This window comes from Crocodylus porosus, unplaced genomic scaffold, assembly GCF_001723895.1.
Source record: "Crocodylus porosus isolate Cpor-Errol unplaced genomic scaffold, CroPor_comp1, whole genome shotgun sequence".
In the NCBI taxonomy this organism is placed as follows: Eukaryota; Metazoa; Chordata; order Crocodylia; family Crocodylidae; genus Crocodylus; species Crocodylus porosus.
In genome coordinates this window covers 19,657,116-19,670,442 of record NW_017728949.1, presented here as the reverse complement: position 1 = coordinate 19,670,442, position 13,327 = coordinate 19,657,116, and the positions used below count along the sequence as shown (strand labels likewise).

Here is a 13,327-nt window from a genome sequence, read left to right as displayed (position 1 = left end):
TAACATTTTATGCTGGAACATCACAAAGGGAATCTGAGGATTGGATTGCATCATTGAATCAATGGCAGAAAAGCAGCAGTGCATTCAGCTGATCAGTAAATCCCAATTAAAAGGGCTATGTATGTATATGCCAATACTGGGATATTTCTGTCCCAGGACAAACACAAGCACAACTTATCCAGGGCTGAATGCAACTCCTGTTCCTAAGTACAGAGAAAGTGATTTGAATACAAAAGACAGGAAGAAATGGTGGGGGTAGGGGTGGAGGGGAAGTGCTGGGAGAGGTGCTGAGAGAGGGACAAAGGTACCATTCAAGCAACATTTATTTTTTTAAAGTACGAAATGCGTAGATAAATATTGTGTCTCTACTGTTTTTATTAACCTTGTTATGCATTTATTACAGGAAAGTTCATTATACCCTATCATTATATTCAATTCTTGTTTAAAAATATAAAAAAGGTAGTACAGTTGCACCTCACTTCTGTGGGAGAGCTTTTCCTCCAAAATACAGTTGCAATTTTCTAAACTCTAGTTGATTTGTGTGTCTTGCTAAACTAGACTAAAGACTGAAACTTCAATCCTTCTCAGATTTTAAAAGTTTGCTCCTATAACACTGTAATTTTCAATTTGTCAAATCTCTTTCTTTAACTTAAGAGCAGAGTTGATTCAAAAAATCTTTTGTCAAAAATTTCCAACAAAATAACACCATTTTGTTTGACATCTCAACATTTTGAAAACATGCCAATTCTAACATTATTTTTGTTAAAGTTATTTTATTTTTACATTATTTAATGTTATCTCCATAATAAACAATCTTTCCTGCCTGCAGACCGGAATGAGCCAAATCAAGTCCAAGGCAGGCCAGCACTGGAACTTGGCTACCACCACTGTATAAGGTGTATAAGGCAACTGGATCCAGCCCACAGAGCTGGGGTTTTAGGAGCACTCACCACTTCCACTTCTCCCCGCCACAGCATGGGACAAGCTCCCCATCATGGAAGCCCCAGTTCCGCAGGTGGAATCCAGCAGTTCCACAGGCCAGGTCTGGCCCGGGGGCCATAGGCTGCTGATCCCCACCCTAATACATCATGTCATATGTCAGTAGTAGCACAAAAGTTTGGGAAAAATGTAATCCCAAAACAAATTGAATTAGGAAAGCACCGATAACAATTTTTTTGGCTCATACTGATAGCTGATTATTAACCAGCCGTATTGGTCAATACCGATCTGATAGCCAATACAGAGCCTGGCAGCTTGGAGAGCAGCGCCTGGCCAGGAAGTCTAGGGTAGGGAAGGGATGTAGGAGGGTGGGGGGCAAATGGAGGTCCCTACACTGAGGGATGGAATGGGGCAGGGGCAAGTGCTAGCGCTGCCCAGCCAGGGCGGTGAATGTGACCCCGGAAGAGGGGCGGAGCTGTGGGCAGCTCATCTAAGCGATGGAGGGGGGGACAGGGGAGAAGGGACGTGGCTCCCCACCACTGTGTGCACCACCAGGAGAGGCACAGGGGCCACATACCCCCCATAACCTCCTTCCCAGTGTTGCTGCCACCCACCCCGAGCACAGCCTTGGCCCAGCCTCCACTGGGAAGAAGCCAGCACAGCCCCAGGCTCAGAGCCCACAGTGGGCAGCCTGTCCTTGCCCTGGGCACAAATCTGGGGGGCACATGACCCCCATGCCTGCACAGGAGATGTGCACAGTGGCAGGGAGCCGCCCCCTGGACAAGCCACCCATGGCTCTATTCCAGTCCTGGGGTCGCATTCACCACCCTGGCTGGATAACCCTGCCTCAACCCCACTTTCTCCTTCACTGTGGGGGCCTCAATTTGCCCCCACCCTTCCCTCCACAGACTTACCAGCCAGATGCTGCTCTCCAAGTTGCCCAGCTGCTTTCCTGGCCATGTGCATGCTGCAGCTACATGCATGCACCCAGCATTTAATCAGTGACATTATCAACTACACTGGCCAAAAAAAGCCAATTGCCAATAACGTCAATTTTCCTTTTATTGTTGCCAAACCGATATGGACTGTTATACTGGTGCACCTCTAGTTTGAGTGCTTACGTTTTAAAATTCCATTTCATAGGAAGTTTTGAAAAATGTTTGTTTCCATTCAAAATGGAAACAAATCCAGATTTAAAAATGTCAGCATTTCTTGTGAACTGAAAATTCTGAGTTTCAACTAGCTCTCCCTTTAGGAGCTCCCATAACTGCTGCAGTCTGATGAACTCAAATTATTTAACCCTAATGTTAGAAAGGTTTCAATGAATACTTTAAGATGTTGTAAAGAATATACTGTTACTTGATTCAGTATTTAAACTATTCTACATTATCGTACTTATTTTATTACAGTTACTTTGCTTGATGAATCACTGATATCTTAAAGTACATATATTTTCATGTAAGTTAGCATGCATTTTCATTAGTGAAGCTTCAGATTTATGCAGACAAAAGGGACACCTGAATTATTTTTTTAATGAAGATTTTGCAAAAATTGTATGTTTTAGGATATGAGAGTGGGCCAGATCCATCTGTGAAGAAGTTCAATCTAGGCCACAGAATTCCACCAGGAATGAGAGAAGAAACAGAATTGGAATGGAGCTGTACTGTCACTCAATCCCCCTGCAGCACTCCCCACTGCTGCAGAGTCTGCTGCTCTGCCATGTCTACGCTTACCCCTGTTGCAGACAGTTCGGAATCAGCAACTAGGGTAAGCACAAGCAGCTTGCTGCTCCAGGTAGAAGGAGGTGGGAAGTGGGGAGGAGTTTGTGGCCTGCTGGTAAGGCAGGTGGGAAGGGTAGGGGGCTGGGTTGCAGAGGGTGGCCCACATTGGATAAAAGGTCTATATGTACATGTAAACATTACCTTGATCAGTGGTTGGCAAACTTTTGACGAAGGCCACACATTCCCAAGGAATGAACCACATATTACCATGCCCAGGTGAAGCTGAGGTGGGAGAAGGGAGTTGGGAGAAGATCGGGGAGCTAGGGGAGCTGGGGCTGGGCAGGGTTCCCCCCACACCTGGGCAGGCAGCATGCTTCAGCATCGGGTCAAGGGCCAGCCATAGAGATGCTCTGCCTGGCCACTGGAACATTTCTGTGGAAGAACAAACCTCCAGTTGTCTCAGGGACCAAGCCTCCACGCTTCTTTCCCCCAGAGTATTTTTTGATACCTGGATTTCCAGGTACCAAATTTTGAGTCCGCACTGCAAATTTGCTGAGCAGGGAACTTTTTTTTGTTCCCAGCATGCATCCTGCAGCATCTCAAAAGGAGTCTGAGAAGCTGCAAGAGGCACATTCACACTGATCTGGACCTGCCCAGAAAAACCAAGAAGAGGTCAGAGGTGGAGTGAGCCTTTTATGAAACAGTACTGAACTATGGCATTTAGTGAAGTTACTGGGTTTCACCATACCTCTGCATGTAGCATCTACAAGAAATACCCTTAAATGAACATCAACTAATTTTGTGAACAGTACCTGAAGATGAGTAGACCCACTACACTGGGCAAGCTGTTCTTGAAGCTCATCTACCTCCGTAGTAAGTCTTTCAACTGCTTCTGGTTTGTCCACAAGTCTATTTTCCAGCTCTGAAATTTTCCCCTGATGCAGTTGGACATCAAGCTGACCATGGTCCATAGTAGAATACATTACATCTTTCTTCATTAAAAAAAAAAAGTGTTCACATTCACACCATGCCATTTTTAATATATACCAACTACAGATATAATCTGATCATAAAATTAAATTCTGCAGACATCCCGTCAAGCATATATTATCTTATACAGGCAGTCCTTGACTTAAAATGTTTTGAGTTACATTCACACTTACTACATTTATAAACTGACACCCTGTTTCAACTTTATGACATCAGTTTCAACTTTACAATGCTTGATCTGATGCCACGCCACGCCACGCCAGCAAACAAGTTTGCTGCGTCACTCATCTCCCTGGAGAACATCTGGCCAAACTTCCTCGGACACTTTCTTTAAGAAAGCAGACAAGACTCCAGAAAAACCTGCAGCCAAGACTCCTGAAAAGACTCCAGCCAAGAACCCTTCAAGAAGTCCAACCAAGAGCCTTTCAAAAAGTCCAGCAAAATCACCTCAAAAAAGTCCTTCCAAATCAATATGATTATTATTTACAATATAAATACATTAATGTAGCTATATTACTCATCTATAATTGATCAAGTACAAAATTCTGGGGTATTTTTGGTGAAAATAGGGTATCAGGCCTTGGATCAGGAACCAATCCCCCATTTATAACATTGTTTCTTATGAGAAAATTAGTTACCACGTTTCGACTTCAGATGCAGTTTTCAGGAACTACTTGTGTCGTAAGTCCAAGGACTGCCTGTACCTCATTCTTTGGGCTTATTTTGTTTAATGCTACTTCACAATTACAAACATGACCGTTTTGCTTTTAAAACTTACAAATAAATGTGAGAGAGAGAAAAAACAAACACACTTTAAAATGTTGTCATGATGCTTTAACTGTATTTAACTTAATAGACCAAATTACAATATCGGTAAAAACAATGTAATTATACACCTTTCATCTTATGCCACAGTCACATGCTTAATCTGAGATTGTAAATCTAATTTCCAATAGCAAGTTTTAAAAGAAAACTGGAACTATATTACCACAAATAAACTAATAATAATTGTACAGGCTGAATTTTCCCCAGACAACAAGGGGCATTCAGGAATACTATTTAATTTAAAATTAACAAGTATAGATATAAGTATAGACAACAATCAGCTGCAAATACATTCTTAATGTACTGAAAGAAAAACAAAATAACCTATGTTCAAATAGCCTTTAAAAAATAGTGCAGGTCACCAACTTGCTGCAATTCACTTCTGATCTTTGTAAAGAGGAATTTGACAGTATCATAACTGTTCATATCAGACTGTTATGAACTGTCTTGGACAATTGTGCTATCTCACTGGAATGCTCAGGTAACAGGTACGTTTTTAGAGATTGCTGCATTTTAAAAGAGGAGCATTCTTTGAATTCTTATGGGTAACAAACAAGTAGAAAAAAATAATCACCCTTTCAACTGACAACATTTATCCAATCTCATATATGCAAACTCTGTAGTACCAACTTGATTAACAATGCTAAGAGGATCTGGGCTATCAAGACATTGGCATAATTTTAATTATTTTATTTTATTATAAAGTGTGTTCTACCAAGTCCTTAATGATTGTTATTTACATCATTTTAAAATCCACTGTAAACCATAACGCTCCTTTCCCAGTCATGTAACAGATCACAAACAGCAGCACTTATTTACTAAACACCTACTTCAACACCATGATTGTCCAATACATCTGGATCAGGAAGGTCAGAATCACCCTGATAAAAATAAATTGACAACCTAAAAGTGTTGTAGATTTTAAAAGCATGTAAAAACAGTTTTTGATGAGTTTTCACAAATGTGTTCACTGTTGACACAGGATACTAGGCAAGATGAACCTATGGTCTGACTCAGTAAATGACAATTCGTATGTTTTTATACTAAAGTTGCATAACCTAATAACTCTCCTGCTGCAGAGTGGCTAGCAAAATGATGGTTACATCTGTACACTTAAGTCTTAAAAGATTCACTTGCAGAAATACACACTGAAAAAGGGTCTTCAGTTCTGTAATGAATTCTGTATTTCTGATGGGAAGATTTAACAAAACATGGTGCTCCATAGGACATCGAGCTCTCTCAATATTCGCAGCAAAATTCACCGTTTAGGACAGAAACACCAAAGCAAACTCTGATTCTGATCCTGTACACCATTTCCCCAGAGCAGCTGTGGAATTTCTATTCTCTCAAGGTCTTCCAATGCTAATTCTACTTGCCTTAAAGGACTATTTTAATGGAAATTGTTTAGCAAAAGATAAATACTACAAAAAGCCCTGCTACAACTGACATTAAAACAGCAAAACACTGGAAGAACTGTTCAGAACTCTGTCTAGCAATTTCACAGAGCCTCAGCTGGGTTATAACTGTACAAATTTGTATCCAGGATGTTGTAAGATCAAATCCACATCCAAGTGGTGTCTTTATTACTTTAGTTTTCAACAATATAGTTCTGAAGCAATGAGACTGCTATTAAGTAAGATTGTAATATTGTTGTTACCAGACAGTAAAAGTTCCAACGGCTGTTTTCCTCTGCAGAAAGCTCCAGCCTAACCATAATGGTTAGGCTACCATACCTACAATATGTTTGTGAAAAGATCTTGAAATGCACAGCAGCATATGGCAGACTCTGTAATCATGTCACTCAACACTCCCCATTCCTATGGGGAGCAGCCCTATTTAACTAAGTTGTGGGCGAGATGATGTCCGCTACTTGCTAATGAAAGATCACCCTCTACCTCTTCCAGAGAGCTACAAGTAACTATCTGAGGCTATTTGTTGGAAAAAAAGGAGGAGAGGAAACTCCATGAAGCCTGATCCTATGCTGAGATTGGTATACCAGTACCATATTTGTAATCTGAAATGAGGAAACCATCCCTCTGGACCTGAGTTCAAACAAACAAGTACATTTATTAGGAGATGCCCGCAAGAATCACACACCTGTCAAATGACAAGCAAAGCAATTTAAAAAAGTCTAACTTGCACACATGAAAGACCACAAACAAAAATCTGCAAGCACAGAAGCACCTGCCTTTTTTTTTTTTTTTTTTTAATACTAGACATAGCTCTTGGCAGTAGAGTAAACTCCAGTATATATATCACATAATTAAGAGCCTTGGCTGAACTCCATTTTGACCAAAAAAAAAGAAAGAAAGAAAGAAAGAAAGAAAAGAAAAACTATTTATACAAATATTAATCACTGTACTATTTACCACTAGCAAGAAGGACACCAGTTTACTTGTCTCTTTCAGCTACCAGCTACTTAAAGGAGCTAGAAATAGGAAATACAATCCTTATGTTAGTCAATCAAACAAATATAATCTGTCAGTTGCACACAGGTTTAAATTAAATGCAAGGGCTTTTAAGAAGATTTACCTTAGCTTCAAAGCTTGCCTCTGATATGTCAGGGTCTTCAGTCTGACTCTCCATACTCATACCAAGGTCTGAGAGAAAATCGGAGACCTGGGCCTCTAACGTGCACTCTTCCTTTGGAATGTCATGCGTGTGGATAGACGAACCCTTCCTCTTCGCCGCCTTCTTCTGCGACTGCGTGTTCTCACTTTTTGTTTTTCGTTGTCTGAAGTGAGCAAGCTGTGCAGAAAAGATTGCATGAGGTAGAGGGAAAGGTAAGTGAGGAAAAGGTAACAGGACCACAATATTAACACACTCATGGATGACAGAAAATATCTTGATTTGAGCAAACATTCACATCTAAAGATAACCTGATTTATCTTTCTACTTCCTGAACATTCAGTTTCTAACTAAGAAGCAGCACAATTAAACAAAAAGTGCCACCATTCTTTTCAATATAAGAGATTTTACTAATACTTTCCTAAGTGACAAAGCATACTGTACAGAAAATCCAGAATTACAGCCTAATAAGTTAATAAGAGACTGAGTCGTTGTCTGTATACTAGAACCCTTAAAAACTAAGCAGCTTCATAGCTTTTTCTGCCAGTCCTGCAAAAAGAATCATAACCTCTTGGAAAAATATCTTTAAAGTATCTTAGCCTCAGGAAGTACAAAGAGCAGAATTAACAAAGGTGAGTCTTCCTGCCACTTCCCTATCACCCCCCAAAAAGAGAATATATAGCAAAACTTCCTAGCCAGGAAGCACACTGTGGTACATAAATAGAAATTTAATTAAGCCAGGTCATTTTAATTTCTTCTGTTGAAGAATCAGATGCTCTACTTTATCAGACTATCACTGCTCTATAAAACACCAGGGACTTCCAAATCATGCCACACGTTGAAAGCTACTACCCATCTCCCCTCAGTACCTTAAACAGCTTAGAGGATTATAGTATTTTAAACACCAGAACTGTATTTACGTAGTCTTTCCAACTAACATCTTCCTCACAGCATAAGAATAGACATCCTTCCAAGAGGAAAAAACTTTTCACCAAGGTTAGAGCCATAGATGACCTACCATTCGGGTAAAATATTTTATCATCTGGTGAAAGATATGGTCACAATGATAAAAGGGTATAGAGATCTGTGAACACAGAACTACTGCATGCAATCTACAGTAAGCAATACCACTAAAATTAGCTTGTTTTTACTGTAATAGGATTGTATCAAAGAGAATAATGTTGTGTCTTTACTTCACTTCTTTTGAAGCGTATTTACCTTTAAGAGTGATTACTTATTTTTCATGTCCCTAGCTATTCTGTGCAAGGACAAATATGTAATTGCATAACTGTGTATTTGTCCTATACCAAACAACCCCTTTAGAGTGTTTAGCAATGTCTTTTTGCAAAAGAAGGAATGCTAGACAAGGCTGTGCGAAACAGCACCATTTCGTTTCAACTTCTGTTTTGCCATTTCAAAGCAAGTGTTTTGTTTTGCTGTCAAAACACTGTTCCTTTTGTCTAAACTGTTTCACTGTTTTGATGCTGTTTCAGCGCATTTCGACGTTTCACCAATAGCTCTAATGGGGAATCATGAAAATGCCTATAACTTTATCATTTCTTGCCTCATTCAGATGAAAATTTCAGAGATGGTAGCCCCTTCTGAGGGCATGAAGTCTGCTAAGTTTCAAGGAGATGGGTGCAGGGGTTTCTGGGAAACTGCACCTCAAACTGTTCAAAACAAAACTCTTATCACCTGCTAGAAGCGGCAGCCTGCCGTCATCCCAGCAGAGGCCCGCAACCCTCCCCAGGGGCACAGGCCCCCAGATCTGTGCACGGGGTTTCAGCAGGTTGCTGCTGCAGGATGGGACAATACCTCAGAACCACCACCCTCAACAGCTGGCAGCAGGAAGCTGGGGCAGGGGCTCCCATGCCCCCCAGGAAGAGCTGGGAGAAGTGATCAGAGAGCTGGAAGAAAGATGGGGGAGCTAGGGAAACCAACCGGAAACTGGAGGAATTTTTAGGGACCTGAATATTCCCTCAGCTCCCCATTCAATTCCCCAGTCACTTGTTCAATTCCCCAGCTCTCCATTGCTTCCCCCAGCTCTTCCTGGGGGCACAGGCCCCCAATCTATATGCAGGTTGGGGGCCCGCACCCTTCGGGAAGAGCTGAAGAAATGATCAGAGAGGTGGGGAATCGAACAGGAAGCTAGATGTCAATATCAGAGCAGTCCTTCCCTTCTCTCTCCTTAGTTTCTGTTTAGCTGCAAGCAAGCCCAGCTTTGAAATCCAAAACGTTTTTAAAGTTTCATTTCATTTCGAAGCTGTTTCGAAGCCTTTTGTTTCGTTTCAATTTCACTCTTTCAAGCTTGTAACGTGTTGAAACAGCTTCAAAATGAAACACCCAGCAAAATTTCACATAGCCCTACTAGACACTAGGGGTGCATGAAACGGGCCGTTTTTGATTCAGGATTGGAGTCGGCCCAAACTGGGGACAGTGATTCAATTTGTTGATTTGGCTCACTGTCCCAATTCAATTCAGCCAAATCCGAATCTGAAGATTTGATGCTGACTCACAGAATCAGTGATTTGGCCACAGACACAGCTTTAAATGCTTTTTCTACATGTCAGGATACCAGGTGTGGCTCATGAACACTGCAATGGTGGGGCAGATGGAGCAGCCCATAGAAGTGCAGGGGGGCCTCCCCATGTGCTTGGCAGCAAATCCAGAAGTGGACCGGAACTTCTTCCAGTCCGCTTCTGGGTCCACCGCTGAGTGCACTGGGGACCCGCCCTGCACCTCCCGGCTTGGTGATCAGCTACAGGGGAACACTGGGTGCCCTCCCCAGTCCCAAGAGGCATGAGTCGCTGACTGGGGGGGGAGGGACCCTGTGCACTCCCCAGTGGACCCAGAAGTGGACCAGAAATGCTTCTGGTCCACTTCCAGGTCTGCTGTCGAGAGTGCTGGGGACCTGTGACAGGGAATCCAAACCCTGTCACGAGCAAAAAGGTGCGCCCCTATAAGGCCAGAACCTTCTGGGCACAGAGGGCTGGTGAGGAAGGGGTTAATTGCTGAACTGGGATGGCTAGTCAGCTGACTGGAAGAGGCAGGACTATAAAAACCCTGGGTGAAATGGCAGTAGGGAGGTCAGCAGCTGAAGGGGAAGCAGTCCCCTGACAGCTCCAGGAAGAAGCTTGGGCAGTGGTCCTCAGCAGGAAGGGGGAAGCTATGGAAGCCCTGCAAGGTGACCACTGCATCCGCAACCAAGACTGTAGCCAACGGTGCGGAGCCAAGACTCAAAGAGAGTTCATGTAAGCTGACGCTACATTGATTGAGCACGTACAGTTATTATTATTATATTATTTTTGTGTGATAATTGAATAAGACCGGTGGTTTGGGAGAAGCTATTAGGGATCAGAGGAGGCCTCATTCTCGGGACCCTCTTCAGAGTGAGTGCCTGGCCCCAGTGAGGGCGCAGTTTTGGGGGGCACAGACCCCGGTATTTGAAGGACTATTTTAAAAAGGCCAGGGAGGCCTGGTGCACTGATAGTGCAGTTCTAGTTTGTCTTTTGTTTTGTTTGGATTGACAGAGGCGGGTTCGGATTGCACCCGGGTCTTGAACCCACGGCCCACTAGCTGCGAGTCCGGCTCCCGTGCCTCAGGGCTGAGGAGTGCCGTACTCCATAAGGGGGCAGGAAAAGCTAGAGCTTCAGAGTCCAACCCTGTTTAGTGGGTTCGGACAGGAGGCCTAGCCAGAGGAAACAGGAGTTAGGCAAGACCCCAACATTGCCTATTATTCCAGGTATCTCCCGCTCAAAAAAATAATATTCCATCAAGGTGTGGCAGGTGAGATTAGGGAGGGATTTAAGAATTACAAAACAGGCCACAAGGGCGCCCCACGTGAGGCATGGATAATAAAAAAGATGGCATTGGGGGAAGTGACCTGTCACAGGACCCCTTCATGTTCCTGTGGGATACTCCATCTGCCCCACCATCTCAGTATTCAAGAGCTGCCTGGTACCTTGAGGTATGTAGAAAAAACATTTAAAGCTGCATCTATCCAAATTGGCAAATCTTTCCGAATCTCTCCAAATCAATTCAGAGGGTTCCGATTCGATTCAAAGAGATTAAAGGGTCTCTTGATTCTATTCCAATTCAGAGATTCGGGCACCAAATCAGGCCAAATCTCTGATGAATCAAATCATTGACTGAAGCTTCGCTCAGCCCTACTAGACACCTTCTTGATGCAGTTATTCACGAAGATTAGGCAGATTTTTTTTTTTTGTGAACCCTAAAAATTTCATAGTTAAAACTAAACACTAGAGGTGCACTGATATCAGCCCATATTGGATCAGCACCAATTAAAAGGAAAATTGGCATTATCAGCAATAGTCTTTTTTTTTTTTTTGGCTAGCGTAGCTGATAATGTCACTGATAAATGCTGCGTGCAGCCACAGAATGCACGCAGCCAGGAATGCAGCCAGGCAGCTTGGAGAGCAGTTTCCAATTGGTAAGTTTGGGGGCTGGGGGCGGAGCAGATCGAGGCCCCCACAGTGAGGGAGGGAGTGGGGCAGGAATAGGCACTGCCCAGCCAGACCAAGGCACGGAATAGAGCCATGGGTGGCTAATCCATGGGGGGGCTGGGAGGGTCCCTGCTGCTGCATGCACCCCTAGGGAAAGCCAGCCTTTTTCCAGCAAGGGGCAGGGCCAGGGCTGCGCTTGGGGTGTTCAGGGGTGGGGCGGGTGATGGCAGTGCTGGAGGGAGAACCACAGTATATTTTAGGGTGGCCACAGGCCACCCTGTAGCCACTCCTCTCAATGCTACCCCAACCCAGCTTTCCCCCTTCCTTCTGGGAAGAAGCTGGCATAACCACTTGCCCCGAGCCTGCAGCAGGCAGCCCACCCTCACCCGACACACATTCAGGGGGCACATGCCCCCATACCTCCGCTGGGGGTGCATGCAGTGGCAGGGAGCCTCCCCGCCCCCCCCCCAGATGAGCCAACCATGGCTCTGTCCCGCGCCCCACCCCAGCAGGGCAGAACCTGTTCCTGCCCTAGCCTCGTTTCCTCCCTCACCATGGAGGCCTCGATCTAAACCCTCCACGCCCCATCCCTCTCATAGACTTACTGGGCGGACACTGCTATCCAAGCAGCTGGGCTCCATATCAGCTATCAGATCGTATCAGCCAATATGGCTGGTTAATAATCGACTATAAGTATCGGCCAAAAAAAATCTGTAATCAATGCACCCCTACTAAACATAGTTCCCATGAAGATTAAAGAAGGCGAAGTCTTGCCTTCTCGAGACAGCAGGAAGAAAATAGCCTTAAAAATAGTTATAATGAAAAGGAAATGCCATTCTCCACAGCTTGGTATTAACTCTAGTGATGACTCTATGCCAGCAACAGCTACTGTACTAATTAAAGCGTCAGACAGATGGGGAAGGGGACAGAAGGAAGCCCATGAAGCAACAGTGTCATGAAAGCAGCAGTTGTTGGGAGTTAGAAAAGCAAAGACAGCAGAAAAAGAAAACAGAAAAGAGAAGCAAGAGGATCAGAAACAAAACAGCTGGAGTCCTCCAAGTGGGAAAGCAATCCTATAAAGTGAAGCTGAATGAGACAATAAGGTACTTAAATTAAAGTTCTGCTGCTGCACAAAGATCAGATTGACTACAACTCCTGACACTGGCACAAATTTCACATTCATGTAAGTGGAAAATCTGTATCTACTTCCTGTGACAGTAGCATAATTTGGCCTTTCAGCTTCTATGTATGGCATTAAAAAATACCAGTGGCTACCCCCAAAAACTATGGGAAGGAAGAGCAGATAGCAAAAGTCTGTTCTTAAAACCTTGACAATGAGAGGAACTAGTGAATTTCAGGGCTACTAATATCATAGCACTATCAATACTAACAATAACCTATAAAAACTCAAATGAGAGGCATAAGCCACTTTGACATACACACCTTGGCCCAGGCCAAGTAATACAATAAAGGAGACAAGGCCAGGGAGTCAGGTACTTCCACTACATCCCTATTCAAGCAATAAGCTTTTAGCCAAGTGAAGCGCTCTGGCTGCTCATGCCCCCCACAACTGAACCAGATGGGACAACTGACAACCAACATCTAGGAAAAAGCCAACCTATTAAATGGGTACTTTGCGTGTGATCTTTCATCCGTCCCATGGGATGCCCATGCCCGCTATGGGACAGGGAGGTCCACGTGAGGGAGCCCCTGCCCTCCATTAATGCTGACCTCGTAAAGGAACACCTTGAGAAGCTGGATACCTTCAAGTCAGCCGGCCCTGACAATCTACACCCCAGGGTACTCAAGGAGCTGGCGAGC

At 43.7% G+C, this 13,327-nt stretch overlaps 1 protein-coding gene across 9 annotated transcripts in view; it reads right to left on the bottom strand.

Moving 5' to 3' along the window:
* Positions 1–13,327, bottom strand: part of PCNT (pericentrin) — a 135,782-nt gene that overhangs the window by 107,174 nt on the left and 15,281 nt on the right. For 8 of the 9 annotated variants that reach the window (XM_019553909.1, XM_019553910.1, XM_019553914.1 and 5 more), the window contains exons 2-3: positions 7,008–7,223; positions 5,306–5,356 (exon numbers count right to left, since the gene is read on the bottom strand). In XM_019553909.1, coding sequence (XP_019409454.1) covers positions 5,306–5,356; positions 7,008–7,223 — 267 coding nt within the window. The remainder of the gene's footprint in view (positions 1–5,305; positions 5,357–7,007; positions 7,224–13,327) is intronic. The other variant, XM_019553912.1, reaches the window with a different exon arrangement.